This window comes from Pestalotiopsis fici (assembly GCF_000516985.1).
Source record: "Pestalotiopsis fici W106-1 unplaced genomic scaffold PFICI_Scf_4, whole genome shotgun sequence".
Taxonomy (NCBI): Eukaryota; Fungi; Ascomycota; class Sordariomycetes; order Amphisphaeriales; family Sporocadaceae; genus Pestalotiopsis; species Pestalotiopsis fici.
The window spans coordinates 891,894-913,440 of NW_006917094.1; the positions used below are offsets into that span (position 1 = coordinate 891,894).

The window sequence follows — 21,547 nt, forward strand, 5'->3', positions numbered from 1 at the left end:
AGTGAAGTTGACGATATTTGACCATGATAAATACATGTTCACGATTAAGCGGTTATACAGTGTAGACTGAGGATTTAACTGGTTACAATCAAAGGTTTAGTGATACTGCATAAGAATATGCCCAAGTCAATCCATCGACCATCGTAGAGCTAAAGGCGGATTCATGTCTTGAGAAAAAGAAAATAGAAGGATTAGCACTCATTTGCTATTTGCATATGGGCACACTCATTTAGACACACAAAAGACTCTGCGTGGTCTATTCTCTATTGTATTCCATTTCGGCAGGCCGGGCTTCAATTCCATGTCCGCCTGGTACGGATGGTGATGCTATACCGTCTTTGGACATTATCCTCACGGGACCATGATTCCGTCGGTTGAGTTCAAGATCGCCTTTTTACCAGATGACAGCTCTTATTTTGCCAAGCCGGATTTCGGTCGCTTGGCTCGACAAGTCTTTCTCGAAGCATACTTGGCCCTGCTAATGACGCACGGCACCAGATTGACATTAATATAATCATAATCATTGTGGCAGTGGCAGTGGTAGGCTGTTTCCCAGCACTACGGCCCCATGACGGATGTCGGTGTCTTTGCCAGGACGGCGAGCACTTATAATGACTTTGGGAAGGTGAACATAGACAACGTGCTTCTGTATGTCATTCTCACACTCTTGCAAGTCATTCTAGAATCATTGTGTATATCTAGCTCATCATGCAGGCACTTGTCATTCTTTCGCTTCTGGCCAGCTACGCCAGCGCCCAAGGGGCGTCGGGCTCTGGTCAAACAACACGGTGAGTATTCAGGTCAATTGATATGATCATTCCGACCATACTATCGGTTGAGACTTATCCCAATCTTTGATTCAATCTCTTCTCTACCAACTCATCATCCACCTCCATAGCCTTCATATCCGAGCAAACTCTAGAAGTTGCCAAGAATGAGAATAAAACAAGAAAGCTAACGTGGGCCCGACTGACAAAAGGTACTGGGATTGTTGCAAACCGTCATGTGGCTGGGGCATGAAGACCAACAGCGGCAAATACATCCAAACGTGCGACAAGTCGGACAACCCGCTGGGCTCCTCGGACACCAAGAGCGGGTGCGACAGCGGCGGGTCGGCGTACATGTGCTCGAACCAGAGCCCCTGGGCCGTCAACGACACGGTGGCGTACGGCTGGGCGGCGGTCAAGCTGGCGGGCTCCAACGAGCAGACGTGGTGCTGCGCCTGCTACGAGCTGACGTTTACGAGCGGGCCCGTCGCCGGCCAGAAGATGGTGGTCCAGGCCAGCAACACGGGCGGCGACCTCGGCCAGAACCACTTTGACATTGCCATGCCCGGCGGCGGCGTCGGCCTGTTCAATGCCTGTACCAATCAGTACGGAGCGCCGCCCCAGGGTTGGGGACAGCAGTATGGTGGTGTCTCGTCCCGGTCTGATTGCGATTCGTTCCCGGAGAAGCTCAAGGCGGGTTGTTACTGGGTATGTACTTGCAAACCCCCGCGTCTACTCATATTTCTCTAGTGGCATTCACAAGAAACTAACGGACAGCATTATAGCGATTCGACTGGTTCAAGGGCGCTGATAACCCCAGTGTCACGTTCAAGCAGGTGGCCTGTCCCCAGGCCATTACCTCCAAGAGTGGCTGTGTGAGGAGCAACGATGCTATTGATGAGACGCCCACTTCTGGATAATTCCTTCCGTTCAATCATCTAGGTATCCTCTATGTCCTTGAGCTCTTCGTACGTAGCCAAGTCTTTGGGGGTATTTTAAACCGGTCGGACACAAAATTCATATATCTCAATTACCTGAAAATGAAAGCAAATCGGAAAACTTTTTCAAAAACTTTTTCATCTCACCAGGAGAATTGCTCCTAGAAGATTTCCACTCGTAGTGTAAAATGTCTGATGCAGGCAGATTTGCTATCACGGTCGCAGTGTATTCCCCTTTTTTTGATTAAAAAGGAAAAGAAAAGAAGAAGAAACAACTGGTGGTTATTTATCATCCGTAAAGTAGTAAATTAAAATAAGTAAGAAGAGGAAAATTAATTGCTTCTTGCTAGAGACCCAGGAAGGTAATGGGATATTAGCTATATTTGCAGGTAGCTGAATTATTTTCCTTGGATTCTTTATACTTGTGGTGACATGAGTTTCAACTCGTAAAATGACTGCGATGGGCGGTGATATCCAACCAAACTATAATCAACATAATGGTGGTTATTAAAGCATGGCATAGTACAGAAACATGGTGTTGATCTATTAGAATTTATGATTGGCAGATTTGCAAATATCAGCGACCTTGGCGAATGATGATACAACGTGAGATTATACAGACTATGCCAGAGAAATATCATGTTCGTCGGTGTAATAACCCGGAGCCTTGCTCGTGATTGGTCATAATCAGAGCGAATACGATGATGGGCCTTTCTTATTTGCCCCTTTGCACAAATGACTAGATATCAGCTTTTCGGCCTACCATATCAAGTTGGTGGCAGTGATTCGACACTCGAGAATCGCTTTCATTTTGGCTCAACGTTGAAAAACTGCTCTTGCTGACATTTTGCGAATATTTGTTTCAAAGTAACAAAGATTAGAAATCACAACACGGAAAAACACGACTCCATTTGTCTCTACGACAAGAGTCATGAGAGGAGAGAAAAATCGTCTCGTCGGTCCAAAATACTTTCCATAGGTCTAGCATGGTACACAGCCGACCAAATAAGCGGGGGGACATGCTGTGTGGATGTTGTCAAAATCAGCACAAGTAAGCGGCAGATGTTGGCGCGGTCCACCCCTGGAGAAACCTGTCAGGTCAAACACTCTGTGTAATCACTATCCTATAGACTCCAAGCCTTTCTGAACATTTGGATATCTTTATACGCCCTGAATACGTGAAGCAGCTGTGGAGATGAGTGCAAAAATCAACTCATGTGCGAGTCTCCTTGCGAGATGTCATCAGAGATATAATGCCACGATTTGGTGCAATCGTGGAGCATCTTGACAACCACGATGGCTTCTTTCTACCTCCCGTCGTAGCATCGTGTCAGCCTCTCTGAGTGCGGAGTGATGGGCCCGGCTCCAGGTCAGGGGACCAGGGTTATCAAAGACCTAGCCATGTCCTCGTGACAGCTGCCTCCATTCTTGACGTGGAGTACTGCCACGGGTCAATGAGAAATGAACCCTAAGAGCCTTTGCATGAGAATATTGACACTAGAGGAGTGATGGCTCGCGGCATGGACAATTTCCTCTTATATATCTCGTCGTATCGGCAGCATTACATCAGTCACCAGCTAACCGGCCAAGGCGCATATGATTGAGATCACCAAGTAAATACCATATGCTTCCATGGAAATGCACAAGAGAAATAAGACCAGGCTGCCCCCAACACGAGTATGTATCCGTACAGCAACGCCCCCATGTCGACTTGCCAGGTATGCAGCCGATACCCGGGACGCGGTAGGAAGAGTACTACTGAGTCGCTTGTCACAACTGCCGCAATCTTCTCATGGATGACCGACACTCTCCTAGGGACCCCCTCAGTCAAAGAATATGGAAATGACGCCATGCCCTCGGTGATTTGATATAGACTCTCGTTCAAACACGCGCATACTTTGTTAGACATGGGAGAAGGCCAACATGTTGACCAGAAGTACCGGACGTGCGCCGTGGTATCAGCGGCGCGAAATAGAGACGCGTATCACGGATCTCGACGGCATGTTACACAAAGTGATGTACGTATATAGAAGTAGGGTTGAGAAAATACCAAAGTTTGAGGCAGTCAATCGGATCGTGTTCCTTTCCTCATGCCTGGCAGATATACCGGGTGATTGCTTGGGTACGCTGCCCGTATCCGGTTCTCGCCGGGATTCCTGGATGCATTGCGCCCATTAAGCAAGAGAGTGGGCGGGTCGGAGTCCAGCTGCTGCAAATTCCATCAAGGGCACTGACTCGGCTGCATGGAATTCCCAAATTATATTGACCAAATAATTGCGCTGATGACTTCTTTTGTCATCAACAGCAAATGTGAGCTAGGGGGCAACTGATTTAGTACCGTGGCTGTAAATGTCATCCGATTGTACTCTCGAACAAAGAAGCCCTCAGGTGAGAAGCGCTAAGTGTTAGAGAGAAATGGAGCGCGTTTCACACGCGAGTGTTGCGATGCTCCTTCGGACAGGTTCTTGCTTTCTTTCCTCCCCCTTCCAGATGTCTATTCGATTAATAAAAGTTAAACTTTGGAAAGAGACAGATGCAGCTTTCTTCCTGTATTCCCTTTCCTGCCCATCAATAGTGTAGATGGACACGACGACGCAAGAGCAAGGGGAGAGAGAAGTGGATGAAAATCGATTCACTCATTCAACTTAAATCAACGGCCCACGGTGCATCCGGACCCTGTCTACCCTGTACCTACCGTGGAAACAAGCTTTCTCAAGCTTTGTGCGGTAGGCTTGGATAGGCTTGATGTGTGGGTCGGGCAAAGAGAAGAAATTCTTGATTGGTCAGCTGTCGCTTAGCGCCAGATAACTCGTCACTTGGCCAGCGTTAGGCGACACCGGCGCGCTGAACAACTCTTCGCAGCTAATCCGCTTCGGTTGGCCCTGGGGGATCGCCCACGCAGTGCCTGGATCCCAACACACCAATGGGCCGGCCAGCGAGCCTTTCAGAAGGGGCGTCTTTGGGGGGTGATTTGCCCACCAGTCGATGGCTACGAGTCGTGTGCTTTCTGTTTGCAAAAAGCCATTGCAGCTCGCTCTCTCATGTTGCTTGCGCACCAGCAGTAGTGGATGATGAACCCCTGTTTTCCTGCTTTGTGGTTTCTTCTTTTCTATCCTCTCGATCCTCGCGTGCATGACACGCTGAACCGAGTACCTCCTGAGCCTCAATACTCCAGGTAGATTTACATGTAGTAGGTACACCGCGTAGTCTATGTCGTAGGTCGGACCCCATCCACATGGTCATCAAATCGGGTACTGGGGCCAGCGCAAAAGACAAGCCAAAGCCCAGTAGGTATCAATGTACGTATCCCGTACCCGCCTTGCCCCCCCAGCTTAAGACGACAGCCCGGCCAAAAGAGGATGTAGGAGGACTTTGGGGACCTGGCTCATCCCAGGCAAGGGACCCGGCAGGAGAATGTCCTCATTTGATCCCCCCGTCGCCCAGTCCTCTCCATCTCTCTTCTTTTCTCTTGGCATGCACAATCAGACGCCAGCCAGAACACAGAGGACCCCCCCAAAGAGACACACCCCGTCATCTTGGTCAGTCTGGTACCACTTCTAAAGAAAGGTTCTCGAACCTTTTCCAGGCAAAGGACCCTCGCCTCCCGTCTGCTGCTGGTGTTGGTGGTGGTGGTAGTAACAATTTCGATTATTACTACTACTACTACTGGGCAATTCGGTCGCTCAACTTCTCTTCTCAATCACATCCTTCCTCAGCGTAACCTGACCTCAAATCTCCCACTAGCGAGCGCTCTTCCGAGAGAGGGCACGCTGGTCGGTCCTTCGACATTGTATACTTTCTGGCAATGTCTGTCTTGCACAGTCGGAGCTGGAAAACGATGGAACTGTGATCACCGAGCATGTGTATGTTAAAAATATTCCCGTTGTCTTGGCTTTGGTCTTGGCCTTGCTTTAGTCGTCCCGAGTCTCTGTTTTTTTCCCCCGCGAAAAAAAAGGGTTCCAAAACCCGTTCGACTGGCATATCTTGGCGCCAATGCTGGTGTCTTGGCGATCCTCAAGCTGACGTCTTACAGCACTCACCCAGATTCGGAATGTCGTGTAAGTATATTCTGGACACAAGGTTCAATTGCGCTTCAATACAACCTCTTGTTTGGTCGAAATATTTATCATCACCTTCATCACTTTTGTGGGCGTAACCAGATTCAAAGCCCCCCCCACTGTGTGTCCCTTCATTCGTGGTGCGAGATGCGACACTGTCCCTGCAAGCACCAACCACTGGCGTCCCCCAAATACATTGCTCTGTTACGCGTCCACATGTTGATTTCTCATATCATTTCGTTGCGCGCGCTCTGATTTTTTCCCATCACCTCACTTGCAAATCTGTCGCCGTTTTCCCATCATCCTTTGGCTTGGCATGCATCCAGAAGCTTGGAACACGCCCTAATGCATCTTTAGGCTTTTGTTCAGCAATCCTTGGATCGGTCAAAACCAAGGCGCCAGCACCATTCTCAAGAACATCACGTCGCTTTCCGTGAGTATCAATCATCTGCCAAGACTTATATGCCATGTTTCAATTTTCACTGACTCCTTCATACCAGAGTGACATAGCTTACTCGGAAACTATCAAAGATAACATCACCACGTTATCGACCAACTATGCGCCCAGTGATGGGACCATCCAGGGCTTGCTCTATGTTCCAGACATAGACCCCGACGATGAGTGCTCCAAGAGAGCAAATGCGTATATCCCTTACAACGCGACGAGGCAATCAAATCTGCCACCAACTTCCTACAATCTTGTGGCTTTGGCTCCATGGATCGATGCCAACTGTACAAAAGCCCTGTTAGCTTCGACGCGAGCCGACCAGTTGAGAGCTTTCCTCTTTTACCTACCAAATGGCGATACTTCGCAACCGCCGGCATCAGATGATGCGACTTGGGACCTGGACGACGACGATAGCAACTCCTGGATGTCCAAGTACAAGTACCCAATCTACGTCATTCCTGGTGCCAGCGGGCAAGAAATGATGCACGAACTCAGCCTGTATTCTGGAAATTTGACCCAAGTACCATATGGTGCCAACATATCAGAGTTGTACCATCCAAATTCAGCCGATTATGTTCGAATCTGGACACAGCTGCACGTGGAATTTGACTCGGCTACACTACCCATGTGGCAATGGGTACTTATCATTATTGGACTTTTAGTCTTCATCACGGGAGGAACGTCGCTCTTGATGCACTGCATACAAAATCGTCGTCGAGCAGTGTTGCGGCGTCGTGTCATGCGGGGTGATATCGACCTGGAAGGTCTGGGTATCAAGCGTGTCACGGTGCCTCCTGAACACATTCTCGATTTTCCGCTTTTCACATACAACTATGATCCGCCGGCAACATCCGTCGACAGATCAGGCTCACCATCGCATAAGGACCACAAGGATGTGCCTGTAGTCTTTGAAAACAGTATACCGGCTACTGGAACAGCTATACCACCCCCCGAATATCAGCCTTCATGCCACATCTGCCTGGACTACTACGAGTCCAAGGTTACCATCATCCGCGAGCTCCCGTGCGGGCACATCTTCCATCCCGAATGTATAGACGAGTTTCTTGGTGAAGTCAGTTCACTTTGCCCCATTTGCAAAAAATCCATGTTGCCAAAGGGGTACGCACCCCCTATTACGAATGGCATGGTGAGACGAGAACGGGCAACACGACGCTTGAGGCCTAGGATTATTACGAGCGCAAACTCCAAAAAATCTCACCCTAGATTAGACTCGTGGGGCAGCACGGTAAAGAAGCACATTCGCAGCCTGCCATCCTCACCAACACAACCTGAGCCAGTCGATATCGAGCTGGCGGAGAGATCCAAAGACCCTGCCACGACGCGTCAACGCATGCAAGATCTTGCCGGTCATTTAGATGACAACAGCGACGATGGCAAGCCTCCATGTAAGCACCCTGATATTCTCACTTTATTTGAGTATCGACCACTGACTCCTCATAGGGAGGAAAGCGGTCGCCAAGGTCTTTCCATTGTCTTGAACGATGGTTTTCTGGTTTGGTCAAATTTATTAATAGGCAATGGCGTTGAAAATGAGAAATGATGAGCATTTCAGTGGCGTTTGGTTTAGCAACAACTCGACAAACAAATCATGACATATAGTACTGGATGATACCGAGGCTATATAGACCCATACAGAATGGCCATCAAATGGCTTTGGCGCTGGGGTATGGGCGTTGACATTGGTTAGGATATACCCAGCATCTAGTTGCTACTCAATAATTGATTTTTGGATTTTGTACCTCGAGGGACATGTTTATTCTATCACAATGCCATTTGTTCTAAGAAATGCACAGCTTGGGTCTTCACAGGACCCATATCCTCCAACGTGGTCCATAAAGTGACAGCCGCTTCCAGCCCAGCCGTATCTTGGCATTTCCTCTGCTGGGTGAGAGTTCGAAGAATAAAAATACACGTACATCCTGTGTTTCTTCACAATTGATTGCTAGCCAGAAATATTTCTGGATTCAAAGTTAAGGACCAATTGTGACAAGCATGCCAATAGAGCATGTCCCTTGGATATTGAGTTCCCGGCATGCCGAGTCAGTAAAAAGTCAATGAAGCAACTCTAATTTCCATGTGGGATTGCATGGCAGGCGAAATTGCGATGGATTAATCAATCAATCACAAGGTACAGAGTGCCGACGAATCGGGGGCGCTAGCGTGCTGTAAGCCAGGGGCCGTTGAACCCCCAAGGCCCCTCCAAGCCCCATCAACTGCCCAATGTACCTGGTAAATTCGCTATGCCGTGGCCCTACAGATGGCGTTATGAACAAGTCAGATCGCCTTGGCAAACTGGAGTCGTCCCGTCTTCCATCCCAACGCCTGCGCAGTTTTTCCCGGGCCGCCGGCGTCTTAAACCAGACACACGGGCGCGTGCGAGCCGTGATGCGAGCGACGACGACCTGGCCTGGCACGTTTCGGAGTCTAGACTCCGCGTGCCGTGCCTGTTAATTCAGCCCGCCGCGGGAGAATACCTTGAATACCGCGGTATCCATGCTCGTCGAAAATGTCGGGTGGTTGCTTCAAAACAACCATCCGACCTTGGGCCAAATGTTTAGGCGACCGACGCCGCTCTTGTCCACCCTAGGCGCCCTCTTGATCTTTTATATACTCATCATTTTTATCCCCAAGCAGCCCGATACTGTCTTTGGTTTCAGCTACGTCAAGAGCAGCTATGACTGGTCGTCGTTGGTCCAGACATACCCCGTCGATGAAATCACGCCGTTGCCGACCGGCTCGCCGCGCAAACTCCCCAGTGTGCAGCACGACTTTTCTTCCGACGAGGCGCCAAGCGAGGAGAGGCTGGCTGTCCTGGCAGATCGACGAGCAGCTGTCAAGGATGCGTTCATAAAGAGCTGGGACAGTTACAAGGCTTCTGCTTGGATGTACGACGAGTTGCGTCCCGTGTCTGGCGGCGGAATCAACACCCTCGGTGGGTGGGCTGCTACACTGGTGGATGGGCTTGATACCATGTGGATTATGGATCTCAAGGACGACTTTTATCAAGCCGTTGAGGCAGCTTGTACCATCGACTGGGAGACCGCGGACACATCAATCAACATGTTTGAGACCACCATTCGACACCTGGGCGGCTTGCTGAGCGCATATGACCTTAGCAAGGAAACCGCCTTGTTGAAGAAGGCCATTGAACTAGGTGACCTTCTGTATGCTGGCTTTGATACCTCCAATCGCATGCCGCCATTCTGGCTAAACTTTGACGAAGCCAAAGACGGCGAGCTGGAGCCAGGAACCCATGACCCTTCAGCGTCCGTAACCTCGTCTGGGTTGGAGTTCACCCGCCTGGCGCAGCTTACGGGAGACAACAAGTATTATGATGCCATTGACAGGGTGGCGCGGTTCTTGGAAAGCACGCAAAACGATACGAAACTTCCAGGCATGTGGCCGACTTTTTTGAATATGCGAACTCAGGATGTAACGATTGAGTCGGATTTCACCTTGGGCGCACTGGCTGACTCGCTGTACGAATATCTTCTCAAGACATTCATCATACTGGGTGGTCTAGAACCCATGTACGAACAAATGTATCGAACCGCCATGGACACAGTCACCGAGTATCTCTTGTTCCGACCCATGCTACCTGACCAGGACGATATTCTCTTTACGGGGGATGTGTCTGTCAACTCAAACGCGGACAAGCCCAGGCTTACTGCAGAGCCGCAGCATCTCGGCTGCTTTGTCGGCGGCATGTACGGGCTAGGCGGGAAAATATTCGACATACCCGAGCATGTGACCTATGGTGAGAAGATTGCCAAGGGTTGTGCTTGGATGTATGATGCCATGCCCACCGGAATTATGCCCGAGGTGTATAACCTCATCGCGTGTTCGAGTCTCGAGCCGTGTGATTGGGACGAGGAAACATGGGCCGTTAAAAGCGACAGCACCAACACCCTCAAAAAGGGCATCGTGGATGCTGTTGACCCCCGCTATCTCTTGAGACCAGAAGCCATTGAGAGCATATTTCTCATGTATCGCATAACGGGTGATGCAGAGTATCAGGAGATTGCCTGGCGCATGTTTCAATCGATCAAGAACGCGACAGAGACATCATTGGCGTTTGCCACTATCAGCGATGTTACTGTGACGGGCAAGACCGACAAGACCAATTCAATGGAGAGCTTTTGGTTGGCTGAGACGCTTAAATACTTTTGGCTCATATTCTCATCGCCGGACGTCATCAATCTAGATGAATACGTTCTCAACACTGAGGCACATCCTCTTCGCCGCCCTACATGATTGACACCTATGGAATTGTCAAACCTGCACGAAAACGACTTTATTGCGGCGTCCGGATTATTATTTTTTCTTGCATCTTCTTTTTGCATAGCACTAGAGATGGGGATTAAGATAGGGTTCGTTACGGATTCGGAGCATGGACCATTGAGAACCAGTGGGTTATGCTCTTTCTCTATTGGGGCGATGACACTATACGCCTTTTTCTTTGCATAATTTCATTCCCGGGCAGTGCTTTGTATAGACACAATGGCCAATGTCACGGCACGAAAGGATTGTTTCTTACAATGCCTTGTTGGCAGATGACTAAAGAGAACCAAGTCCTTGTCTACATGAATACAGGGTATAAAGGATACATCATGTATAAATAATTCGAAAGATGGAGTTCATGGACAATATTCTATAGAGCAGAAATATTCAACAACTAATAGCAACCGTACCTTCCGAGTTTACTATTCTATCTACTTGTGGATCAAGTAGTCGCTAACAATGCCGCCAGCACACCCTACACGTGAATCACCCTTCCGAGGCTGGGATCAACACCGAACTCGCAAGCGACGCATCCGGGGCAGTCCGGCGCCAAAGCACATTCAAGAATACCGGATGGATCCGGCCAAGTGGCTGACATACCGACCGCCGGGGGCCCGACGCCGAAGAGGCGCCGCCGCCAGACTCACGACCGTGGACCGGGTTCTCGGCAAGGACAAGGATGAGCTCATCTGCCTCGTGTGCCAGGAGTTTGACGAGTCGTGCGACAATGACGAGTGCCGACTCTTCTGGGCGCGGGGTCCCGTCCGCCGCGTCAAAAAGTGCCTCGAGATCCGGCACACGGGCAGCGCGGACCTGGGCTACGGCGTCTACGTCAAGCCGGGCCGGCAGATCCTCAAGGACCGATACCTGGGCGAGTACATGGGCGAGCTGATCCCGCCCGGCACTGGGGACGACTTGTACACGTTTGACATCCCCAACGTGGCGCGCGTCAGCGCCGATACGCACGGTAATGTGTCGCGCTTCTTTAACCATTCGTGTGATCCCAATATCGCGGCCCACGTGGAGCTCATTGGCGGGAGGCAGGCCGTTGTGTTTCGCGCCCTCCGGAATATCAATGCGGGTGAACAGATCCTAGTGGATTATGGTGAAGAATATTTTGCTGACAATGATATGAGCTGTAAGTGTGGGCATCCACACTGTGAACACAGTTGACCGATATACACGAGGTTTTCATTCCCTTTTTTCCCCCCTGGCTTTTCCATTTCCCCCAGTCTTTAGAAAGATGAAAAAAATATAAACAATTTAATGCAAGAATACAGGGATTTGATACTTGATAAAGATTTGAGTTATGATATAAATTGTGTGTTATTTTTACAGCACTTGAGTTCTATTCCCACGGGGCGGACTATGGCGGATAAGTTCAAAGACCACAACCGATGCGATGCGGCTCTTGGGTAATTGCCATTTTTAGGAGACAGAAACCTTGCTGCAGGGCACTCTTGGGCACGGGAGCCTTATAGTTGAGGCAGGCATGCATTCACCAGCCAGAGTCATCATGATCTGATAAGTATTTTTTTTTCTTCAGCAGAAGCAGGCTACCTTGGACCGTTGACATGACATGGGTTGATGATTGGCTGTCCATATTTCTAAGATTCTAGGACTACGTAGGCGCATTGACGACACTGAATGTAGTAAGTCAGCAAGCTCATTTGGGTATGATGGTTTGAAGGATCGATGATCGATCTCGGCGATTATTTAGTTTTCCTGACGTAGGATTCAGGAATCCCGACAGAAGCGTGTAGAAGCAGCGGAAGAAGAACAAGCCATCCCCATTCAGTCTGCTGTCATTATGCGCATCAGTAACGATTACCGTGTGTATTGATGGCATAGGATGATGACGGCGATGTCATACATATGCAGGGCGTATCTTTTTCGACGAGGCGGTGTTTGTACTATGGTATGTTATGCTGACACATTTGGAAACAGACTCCTACTTTTGTTGCCTGAGATTTGAAATCAAGCACTAGTCAGTCCACTTGCCGTTGGTTAGATTACTTTTATTCAAAAACTGGATAGACGAAACAAACATGAAGGAGGGGTATGTACTGTCTCTGTACGGATACTGAAGCGGCTGAGGGTCAGTCAACATGTACCATTTTACTGTGTACATAGTGATCAATGTAGTACGTACCTACCTAAAGACGTACCTAAACTCTTCTGGTTTTTTTTTCGACCTTTTATTTTTTCCACAGTTTTTGCTTTGAAAGTTGAACAGGAGGACGGAAACGTCGGTGAACCCTGCTTATTTAGAGCGGGTGCCTGCCCACCGGATCACAGCCAATTGGGACATGGCGCCCAGCCAATCCCCGCTTAGCTCCATGTTTTCCCCCCTGACTGTTCGGCCATCTGCCGAGCTGAAGCTGAACGTGGACGTAATTGCACACACACACGAACCACGACCGTTGGCCAAAAAAACTTAACCTCTGTCATACAGCATTCTGACCTTTTTTTTGTTGCAAAGACTCCCTTTCTAGTTGCACCCAACCGTTTGCTTTTTTCTTTCCCCTTGGACGTCTGAAACGCGAGACTCCTCGCGACATGAGGCTTTCGCTAGTATGAAAGCCTCAACTCCATGGGTCACGGTCACTGAAAGCCGCCCGTCTACGCCTCGAGCATGGCCATGTCTCTGCCCGTCCGCCCTGTCCCTGCCCCGCCCCAGCGCGGGGACTGGGAACGGTACAAGCAGCGCATCGCCCATCTCTATCTGGAAGAGAACAAACCCCTGAGAGAGGTTGCCGATATCATGCGGATCGAGCATGACTTTACTGCTACGTACGTATCGGCACTGCAGGAGCCCCGAGTCCTGAGCCCTTTTGGTTGACAGCCTTGCGCAGGCCCAAGATGTACAAACAGCGCTTTCACCAATGGGATTTTCGTAAGAACCTGAAGGCAGGCGAGGTCAAGAAATTCAAGGGCCTGACTGCAGCCGGCCACGAAACGCACTTGCCCGTCGTCCATGGCCGGAAGCTTGGTTCCAAACGACTCAAATCTCTGGTCATCAAGTCGAACCAGTCCATATCCAGGTCGCCAGAGGCCGAGAGCAGTCGCGGAACGCCGCTGCCGGGTAACATTGATGTGCCAGGCGAATTCAACCTGGCGGAACTTGCGCTCAAAGCCGTTACGTCATACTCACGATCTCAGCTGGAAAACCGCATTTGGGACTTGACGGGTTCTAAGGACGACAGAACGGAAACATATTACTGGGGTGTCGGTATCGAGCTGGCGGCCTACAAAATCGCCGATAAACATGATCTGGCTGCCAACTTTCAAGTCTTGAACAAGTGTTGCGACGAATACCGACTTGTCCTGAGAAAGCAGGACCCCCTCTTGATCTGGGCGACGTACAAAGCCATACTTAGGTTGTCCCAGTCGGGCGAAGACCTGGCCATGGCCTTTGCAAAACTGGCCGCAGGGTTGAGTGTTATAGAATTCGGTCGCACCCATCCTCTGGCGGTGCTTTGGACTAGCTTACGACGAATGGGTATGGACGAGGTGCGTCGGGCAGCAGTACCCATTATCGACGCGCAATTTGAGCTCCTCCGCGACCACCAGGGCTCAGACAATACTTTCTGGCCTAGTCAGGTGATCGTCTTGATCAAAAAGCTTCACGACATGCACCTACTCACGCCCGAGGCCACAGTGGAAAAGCTGAATAGTTGCATTCAATGGATCCAACAGCATCCCGGACCGGATGTACAACGCACCGAGGAACTGCTCAACTCGACACGCATGTACATCACCTGCATATACATTGACGCTGGACAGTACGAAGAGGCCGACACAATTCTCCGTGTAGTTGAGAATTGGATAGAAACTGGCGGGCAGCCCAAGGACTTTCAGCGAGTCAACTGCGCAGAAATCCGTGCCGAGTTGGACGCCAATGTAGGAAAACTCGAAAGCGCCGAATTCCACTACAAGAAGGGGCTCCAAATAGCGCAAGAGCTATTGTGGCAGGTTGACCCTGGGCGGATAGGCTTCTCGTTTAGGGCTTTGGAGAAGTTCTACCTCGACCATGGCCGGACTGCAGCGGCCCAGGCCGTGAGGCATGGTTACAACGAGCATCTCAAGTCCATGGTGGGAGAGTGTTCGCAGGATGGGGAACTGGTATTAGACAACCTGAAAGAAGAAGACGATGTGATACAAGACTCGGATCTGGATTAACAAATCTATTGGATGTCAACTGAGGAGGACAGCGGCTTGATCCCACTTATCAACAGGAAGCATGTTTTGGGAAGAAGAGACCAGGCCAAGAAGAAGCAAGAAGACCTGGCAACACTTGTAGGTATAGATGCGATGTTAAATAGGCGTGTTTACGCTTTTGTAGTTTGTTTGATACCCTGGCAATATTTATCAGACGTTTGTTTTTTTTTGCCCTCTTTCTTTCTTTCTGTTTTTGCGAGTTGCAGATAATGGACTTGGTTCTGCTTGTCGTTTTGAGCATGCATTTCTCCATATCAAAAATTATCTATATACATACAACAATATCCAATATCTACAGTGACACGAGAACTTGATTGTTCCGAAGCCGATCGGGTGTCGCCCGATCGCTGATCCATCTGCCCAGCGGAAACAGACGTTGGGGATAAAACGTGGACCTGGACAAAGCACGCACCTGGCATCTGAGATTCTGGGGGGGGGGGGGGCGGCGGGCGGCAGTGGACTCCGCTTGGAGATCACAGATCAATGACCGCTAGCATCGTTAGTAGATTCGCTTGGCCTAAAATAGTCACCTACCTGGTCTGGGGGGTGCACTGGCCATGTCCGAAAATTGACCAGTTTCTCTCTCTCCCTGTGGCTTCCAAGCCCCCAAACGAAGGTCAATCGCGTCCCCTGTGTTTGGTCCCCTTTTTTGTCTTCGGGACCTCACAGCCAGCACAGCAGACAGCAGCGACAAGTCCAGTGCAGCACGTGCCAACCTTCATTTCCCTCTCCCCCAAGTCCCAACCTAGACCGAAGCTAAAACATTTCCAAATTCGAACTGGGACGCGCCCATACACAAGATTGCTCAATCGTCTTCGATTCGTTCTGCTAATCCAACTTGAGGCGACCAGTCCAAGTCAGTCACTGCCTCATCACCTTTACGTATCAACCTCGAGTCGCCCGCTCGCTATCGAAATCCAACGTCATCTGCCGCATTCATACGAGAAAAAAACAAAGCCGTCTTGCTCCTAAATCTCCATCACTGCTGCCGCCGAACCCATTCCAATCCTGCGAACCAAATTTCACCAAACATACACCATGGAGTACCGTCGCAAGTCTGATGAGCCCACATCTGCCATCCAGCGCTTTGGGCGCTGGCTACGCCTCAAGCAGTACCAAGTCGAGGTCACCTTTGCCGTCTACATGTTTACGCCCACCGAGAAGTTTGTCTTCTGGTCCGTCGTCTTCCTGCTCTTCTCCATGACCGCCATTGCTTCGGCCCTGTACCTGCCGCAGCACCTTGCCTTCCTCATTGACCGCGCCTGGTTCTACGTCAATGGCGGAGAGGCGAGCAGCGGCAGCGGTGCCCTCGCATCCGTCAACAAGGAGGCCATGTCGCTATCGGTGACCTCGCTGGCAGCCGCTGTCACGGAAGCTGCCGGAACCACTGCACGAGAACTGTGAGATGAGGCCGAACCTGGTTTCCGAATATTAAAAACGACACTTTACAACCAAAAAGATTTAAATATATTACCTACCTAATACAGACCTGTCATAGAGGTTTACGATCAAGGCGTTTGGCGCAAGAATGGATTTGGGAAATTGCATTTGACCATTGGTGCGGTCCAGTCGAGCATTGGGAAAAGACGAGCGATTCCTCATGTATACACTTGCGAGATGCAACGCATAGAAATCGGCTTGTGCAATGGGCAGATACAGCTTATACAAATGCGTGTCGTGTATATCTTGCACGGTTTGCATTCTAATACGAAGAACGAAAGTATCAACAGCATGTTCTCATCTCCCATTCGATCTGCCCTCATCCTCGAGGCTTTCGTCGCAATGAGCAACTACATCATGATCTAATGATTCAAAGCCCTTGATGCATAGTCTGCAACAATGCAACGTCTCCCTCTGCCCAAGGTTGCTCGATTTCAATGTTCCTGACCCATTGCGCGTGTTTTTCACTTCGTGGCGTGATGCGACATTGGAAAGGCTCTGGATGTCCGACGACTCCGGGCATGAAATCTATACGTGGCTCAATGGCGTTGCCGCTCTTGTCGACAGCCTTGCTAATGTCAAACGCGGCCAAGCTTTGGGCGACGACAAGAAACATGTTTGCATCAGCCAGATGTCGACCCGGGCAGATTCTTCGCCCGAAACCAAACACGAATGCAGTTGGGTTCGGCTCAGGGTTGGCGCCCAGAAATCTTTCCGGCCTAAACTGATCAGGTTCTGGGTACACATCTGGATCCTTTGTAAACCAAGCAATCGAGGGAATAATGAGAGACCCCTTGGGGATGCGGTATCCACGACATGTGTCTTCCTCGTCAGTCGCGTGCGGCAACCCCATCGGAGCAATGGGATTCCACCGGAGCGCTTCCTTGACGACGGCCTCGACATACAGCAACTGATCGCGGTCCTGGAACCCTGGGAGTCGTGTGCCGCCCGTGACGCGATCAATCTCTTCTCTCGCTCTCTTCTGCACCTCGGGAAACACCGTCATGGCCAGGAAAAAGAAGCCGAGCTGCGCGACGGTCGTGTCGGCGCCGCCGCTGTACAAGCCCGTGGCGCTGTCCCGAATGTGTTCCATTTCCTCGGCCGTGAGATCCTGCTGCTCGAGCAAGCCCGAGATGAACGAGGGCTTGGCGTTGCCCGTCTTGATCTGCTCCTCGGCAAACGAAAAGGGGACGCCCCGGACATTGTCCCAGAGCTTGCGGTACTCGCGCGCCGTCTTTTGAAACCCGGCGCCCGGCAGCCACTCGGGGACGTGGCGCAGCCAGGGAATCACGTCGACGAGCCAGGCGCCCGGGACCGCGGCGTCGCTGAAGGCGGCCATGAACTTGTTGATTAGATCCACGAGGGGATCGCGACCCTTGGCCGTGGCTGTATATCCGTAGAGTGTTTCTAGCATGAGAGATCCCGATTCGCTGTATATTACCATTAGCAAATTAACTCGAATACTTGAACTTTTTAACATTATTTCATACGTACCGTTGTAGATGCTGCTCCAAGTCCTCTGGGTTGTTCATTGCATTCAGAAGAAAATGCCTGACCTGAAACTCGATGGCCGACTGAAATTTCGTCATGGAGCTCCGCGAGCCCATTTGTGCAGCCATGAGTCGCCTCTGTGAACGAAATTTGTGTCCATTCTGTTGAAAGGCCGGAAGGGCTCCGAATCCACAACTATTAAGAATCACCAAAGGTTAGAAATTCTGCACAACATGTTTTTTATTTTCTTTTATAGTCAAAGACAAACCCCAAGACGCCAAAGGGGAAGAAGGAAAAGTAAGAGACTTACGTTTCCTGCGCAAACCGCTGAAACGGCCGACCAGAGTATTTTGCCGACCTCTTCTCCATCAATTCCAGCGCAATATCCTTGTCGTGAATGAGAATCATGGTTGTGCCCAGGGCCGTGACGGAGCTCAGGGGCCCGTAGCGGTCCTTGTGCTGGATCCAGTGCCGCCACTCGGGCACGCCCGGCGGCGGGAGGTCACGAATGTTGCCGAGCAGCGGCAGGCCCTTGGGTCCCGGTGGTAGTGGGAGTTGTTGTTGTTGCTGTTTGGTAAAGAAGAGCTTTTGCAGTGTCCAGGCGCCCAGGACCACGGCGCCCCATAACAGGACCCGGGTGCTGGTCTGGGTAATGTCGAAATCCATTGTCGTTGTATTTTTGATATTGCTCTTCTAGACTGGAGAGAATGAGTATATTTGCTTCACAGCCATATGACGAAATCGACAGATATCAGAGGGGTAAACAGGGTTATTATTATACCTACTTATTAGCCATCTGCCCGCCTGCCAGCTAGCCGAGTATTGCCAACCGAGTATCTGTTGTGTCACCCATCCACTGCTTTCTCTCATGCGCATACTTGTGCCGATCTTTGGATCCGCCCGAATCGATGCTGGCTGATTGCTAAAGATAATGCCAGCTGAGATCTTGCTGCGTCACATGCATTTGGAAGAAGGGAGAGAAAAAGAAAAAAGTCTCTCCAAAGGAGGCAGTGGCGACAAGTTTTCCCCATAAGTTATACGATGCCGACAGTAGCCTATCAAGCATACGATATTAACAACTTTGCAGGAGCACAAGAAGCACACGTGCTGTTTGGAACGGATATCTACACCTTTTATTTGTCCAATAAAACCAGACAAGATCACGGCCGGCGCAGCACCCTCAATTCAATGGCTCGTACAAGATTGACTTTATTTGTAAATTGGCCATTCTCACAAGGACGCGTTCAATTGCAAAAAGATTGAGTTGCAGTCCCTGCCTCCATTATCTATACCTGGCCCCCTAGGCCATACTCCTAGGCTAGGGCCAGTATACTAATTGCAGATCGCGCCAGCCTGAATAGTGTCTAGGTGGTCTAGGTGGTCTAGGTGGGAGCGGGGTCACGGTCTTGGGCACACACAAACTCGTTTCCCCTTGAGATAAAACTTAGAAGAAGAAGAAGAAGAAGAGAGCATGTAGGTGGGACATTTGATATCTGCCGTGTCATTGTAATTGGATAGAGATGTGTTTGTCTGGGTGCGCTGTCGCACTATCCATTTCTTATCCCGACTAGCACCTGGGCGATCATGAATTAAAATCTGCATGATTCGCAAGCAAATAGATGCCTCTTTGGAGTTGGCTCACAATTGCGCCTGTATTTTTTGAAAGCTAGTGTGATTTCAGTCGATTAGGCACTTTAAAGAATCAAAAGTAGGTAGTATTTCGAAAAGGCTGTTGGCTAGATTCCGTACACTGCTGGATACGCTGCCGCTTCTCGTGATGGTAGAAGCAGCTAACTAGCTATAGCTATACTGTGTACGGGCAAAAGCTATGGCGTTAGCATGCTATAATCTCTTCGTGAGCTCCCAATCGGGGCGAGGCTATGGAATAACCTCGTTTCTTGACAAATCCGCTCCAAACACGTGCCTTCCTGATCCTTTCTGTCCTTCAATGTATTCGCAAAAGTTACAACCCAACAAACTACGCATTCACGGAGTATGGTATACAATGACTTGGTTCGCATCATTATTACTCATTATTATCTTGCAAGAGTCTGTTCAGGCGGCAATCCTATCACATGCTTAGGATCTCTGTCCTAGCCCGTGTCACAGCTAGGCTGTGAATGCTTTTGCATTTTCTCCCATGACACTTTTCTCATCCAGTGGGGAACTGCCCTCTAGTCCCTCCCACAGAGCGAAGAGATGAAAAAAAAACCTATGCCGTCTCCGGAAGCACCAGCTCGCCCTTGGCCACGGCCTCGGCAACCAGCTGGTTGTAGATGGCCAGCTTTTCCTCGTAGAGACTCGAGCGCTTGCCGGGCGTGGCGTCGTCGCCGCCAAACTCGACCACGGCCGCGTAGTAGACGTCGGCCAGGGCCTCGCAGATGCTCTCAAAGCTCCCATTGACCTCGCACTGGTAGTACAGGTCGTCCTTGAAGTTGCTGTCAATCGAGGCCTTGGCGCTGACGGTGAAGCGGCTCTGCTCTCGGTAGTTGGTGTACTGCAATGCAAGGAATATATTTCGTCAGCATTTAGGTAAGCCCAGTTATTTGATGGCAAATCAAACAGGGGTATGTATGCAGCAATGGGCTTCTTTTTATATACCCGCCGTACAGCCCAAATCAGGGTTGGCGAATTGACATATTACTTTTTGCAGCACAAACACAAGGAGCCAACAAGACATATACTCACACCAAAGTCATGGCGGTTGCATGCCGGCTCATATGGGAATCCCAAAGGATTGTCAGGCGAGTCGGTGCAGCCGTCGCTGGTCCAGTCCAGATACGAAGGATCCTCAGCATTGCGCCGTGTGGTAAACTCGGGGAGCGTGATATCGAAGAGAATCTCGTCCGTTACAGCCTCGACATCATCCTGACGCTTGTCCGCCACCGGGACCGCGAGTGCGGCTGCGGGGAGGATGCAAAGGGACAGTGTGCTGATGAACCTCATCTTGACGTATTCGCAACTTTGGACGGCGGGTGGGCTGGGCTGCTCAATGGATGGGAGCAATTGATTGTCGGCGAGCTGAGTCGAGGTTGGTCGGGCTGAGCTGCTGGGCCAACATTCCTCAAGCCACCATTCATGTCGCCGTCCATGCCATGATACTTATAGTCTCTTGCAAAAGCCCTCATGTTCATTTACCATGAGGGGTTACATTCCATCACATGCCTGTGGGATTCGTGTCCGACATAGGCGCCCCCAGCGGGGGCCAAGAACAACGTTGGCAAGTGCAGTCTTGGGATTCGTCCATGGCAGATGGATTCGAAAGGAGTTGAAGTTGCATCGTGCCGACGGGAATCCTGTATGGTCGCCGGCCAATTACTACGCTGGCCAACTGGACTGAAAAAAATCTTGCCGTTGCAGAGGACGATCGCAGTGGAGAGGCTCAGAGACACCCCCGGTGGCAGACTCGGTATTGGTGGTCTTACTATTGTAGGCGCCCGCGTTGTAACATGGCCAAGCTCCCTAACGGTTATCCCTGCCAGCACGTGGACCGCTGACTCGCTTCGGGATTGGCTATAGTGGCCCGGGATGAACGTATACTAAACCCCGAGCAACCTTCGGCCAAGTAACTCCCATTTCTTGGTTCACCTGGTTGCTACTCCAAAAAGGACACCGAATGGCGCTCTGCTGGCCTGTTTTGTTATAGTCGTGCATGATACTCATTAAACAGAGTTGCGCGGCCTCGATACTATAGTAGTTTATTGCTCCATCTCCGCTCTTCGGGCGAGCTCAGGGTTTAGCGTTGAGAGAATCTGGGGATATTGCCGCTCTTTACGATCGATCAGATCCTTGAGATCTCTAGATGCTGGTATCCACCCTGTTACTCGTGATTTCAACTGTTATTCGAGTCTTGGTCCGGCTGTGTTGCGGATGTATCAGAGT

At 50.3% G+C, this 21,547-nt stretch overlaps 8 protein-coding genes across 8 annotated transcripts; 5 read left to right on the forward strand and 3 right to left on the reverse strand.

Annotated features, from left to right (window-relative positions):
- Positions 1–708: 708 nt before the first annotated feature.
- On the forward strand, positions 709–1,687 carry PFICI_06245 (uncharacterized protein; the record flags this gene model as incomplete). The annotated part of the gene is made up of 3 exons (XM_007834826.1): positions 709–788; positions 980–1,475; positions 1,553–1,687. 3 exons carry the CDS (start codon positions 709–711, stop codon positions 1,685–1,687), a joined length of 711 nt encoding a protein of 236 aa, XP_007833017.1.
- Positions 1,688–5,756: 4,069 nt separating this feature from the next.
- On the forward strand, positions 5,757–7,710 carry PFICI_06246 (uncharacterized protein; the record flags this gene model as incomplete). The annotated part of the gene is made up of 5 exons (XM_007834827.1): positions 5,757–5,763; positions 5,866–5,884; positions 6,121–6,196; positions 6,264–7,617; positions 7,673–7,710. The coding sequence occupies 5 exons, from the start codon at positions 5,757–5,759 to the stop codon at positions 7,708–7,710; spliced, it is 1,494 nt and encodes a 497-aa protein (XP_007833018.1).
- Positions 7,711–8,725: 1,015 nt separating this feature from the next.
- Positions 8,726–10,486, forward strand: PFICI_06247 (uncharacterized protein; the record flags this gene model as incomplete). Its single annotated transcript, XM_007834828.1, has 1 exon — positions 8,726–10,486. One exon carries the CDS (start codon positions 8,726–8,728, stop codon positions 10,484–10,486), a length of 1,761 nt encoding a protein of 586 aa, XP_007833019.1.
- A 513-nt stretch (positions 10,487–10,999) lies between these two features.
- On the reverse strand, positions 11,000–11,506 carry PFICI_06248 (uncharacterized protein; the record flags this gene model as incomplete). Its single annotated transcript, XM_007834829.1, has 1 exon — positions 11,000–11,506. One exon carries the CDS (start codon positions 11,504–11,506, stop codon positions 11,000–11,002), a length of 507 nt encoding a protein of 168 aa, XP_007833020.1.
- Positions 11,507–13,148: 1,642 nt separating this feature from the next.
- PFICI_06249 (uncharacterized protein) lies at positions 13,149–14,695 on the forward strand (the record flags this gene model as incomplete). The annotated part of the gene is made up of 2 exons (XM_007834830.1): positions 13,149–13,306; positions 13,369–14,695. 2 exons carry the CDS (start codon positions 13,149–13,151, stop codon positions 14,693–14,695), a joined length of 1,485 nt encoding a protein of 494 aa, XP_007833021.1.
- A 1,077-nt stretch (positions 14,696–15,772) lies between these two features.
- Positions 15,773–16,138, forward strand: PFICI_06250 (uncharacterized protein; the record flags this gene model as incomplete). The annotated part of the gene is made up of 1 exon (XM_007834831.1): positions 15,773–16,138. The coding sequence occupies one exon, from the start codon at positions 15,773–15,775 to the stop codon at positions 16,136–16,138; it is 366 nt and encodes a 121-aa protein (XP_007833022.1).
- A 406-nt stretch (positions 16,139–16,544) lies between these two features.
- On the reverse strand, positions 16,545–18,331 carry PFICI_06251 (uncharacterized protein; the record flags this gene model as incomplete). The annotated part of the gene is made up of 3 exons (XM_007834832.1): positions 16,545–17,604; positions 17,669–17,860; positions 17,976–18,331. 3 exons carry the CDS (start codon positions 18,329–18,331, stop codon positions 16,545–16,547), a joined length of 1,608 nt encoding a protein of 535 aa, XP_007833023.1.
- Positions 18,332–19,877: 1,546 nt separating this feature from the next.
- PFICI_06252 (uncharacterized protein) lies at positions 19,878–20,611 on the reverse strand (the record flags this gene model as incomplete). The annotated part of the gene is made up of 2 exons (XM_007834833.1): positions 19,878–20,162; positions 20,354–20,611. The coding sequence occupies 2 exons, from the start codon at positions 20,609–20,611 to the stop codon at positions 19,878–19,880; spliced, it is 543 nt and encodes a 180-aa protein (XP_007833024.1).
- Positions 20,612–21,547: the final 936 nt, after the last annotated feature.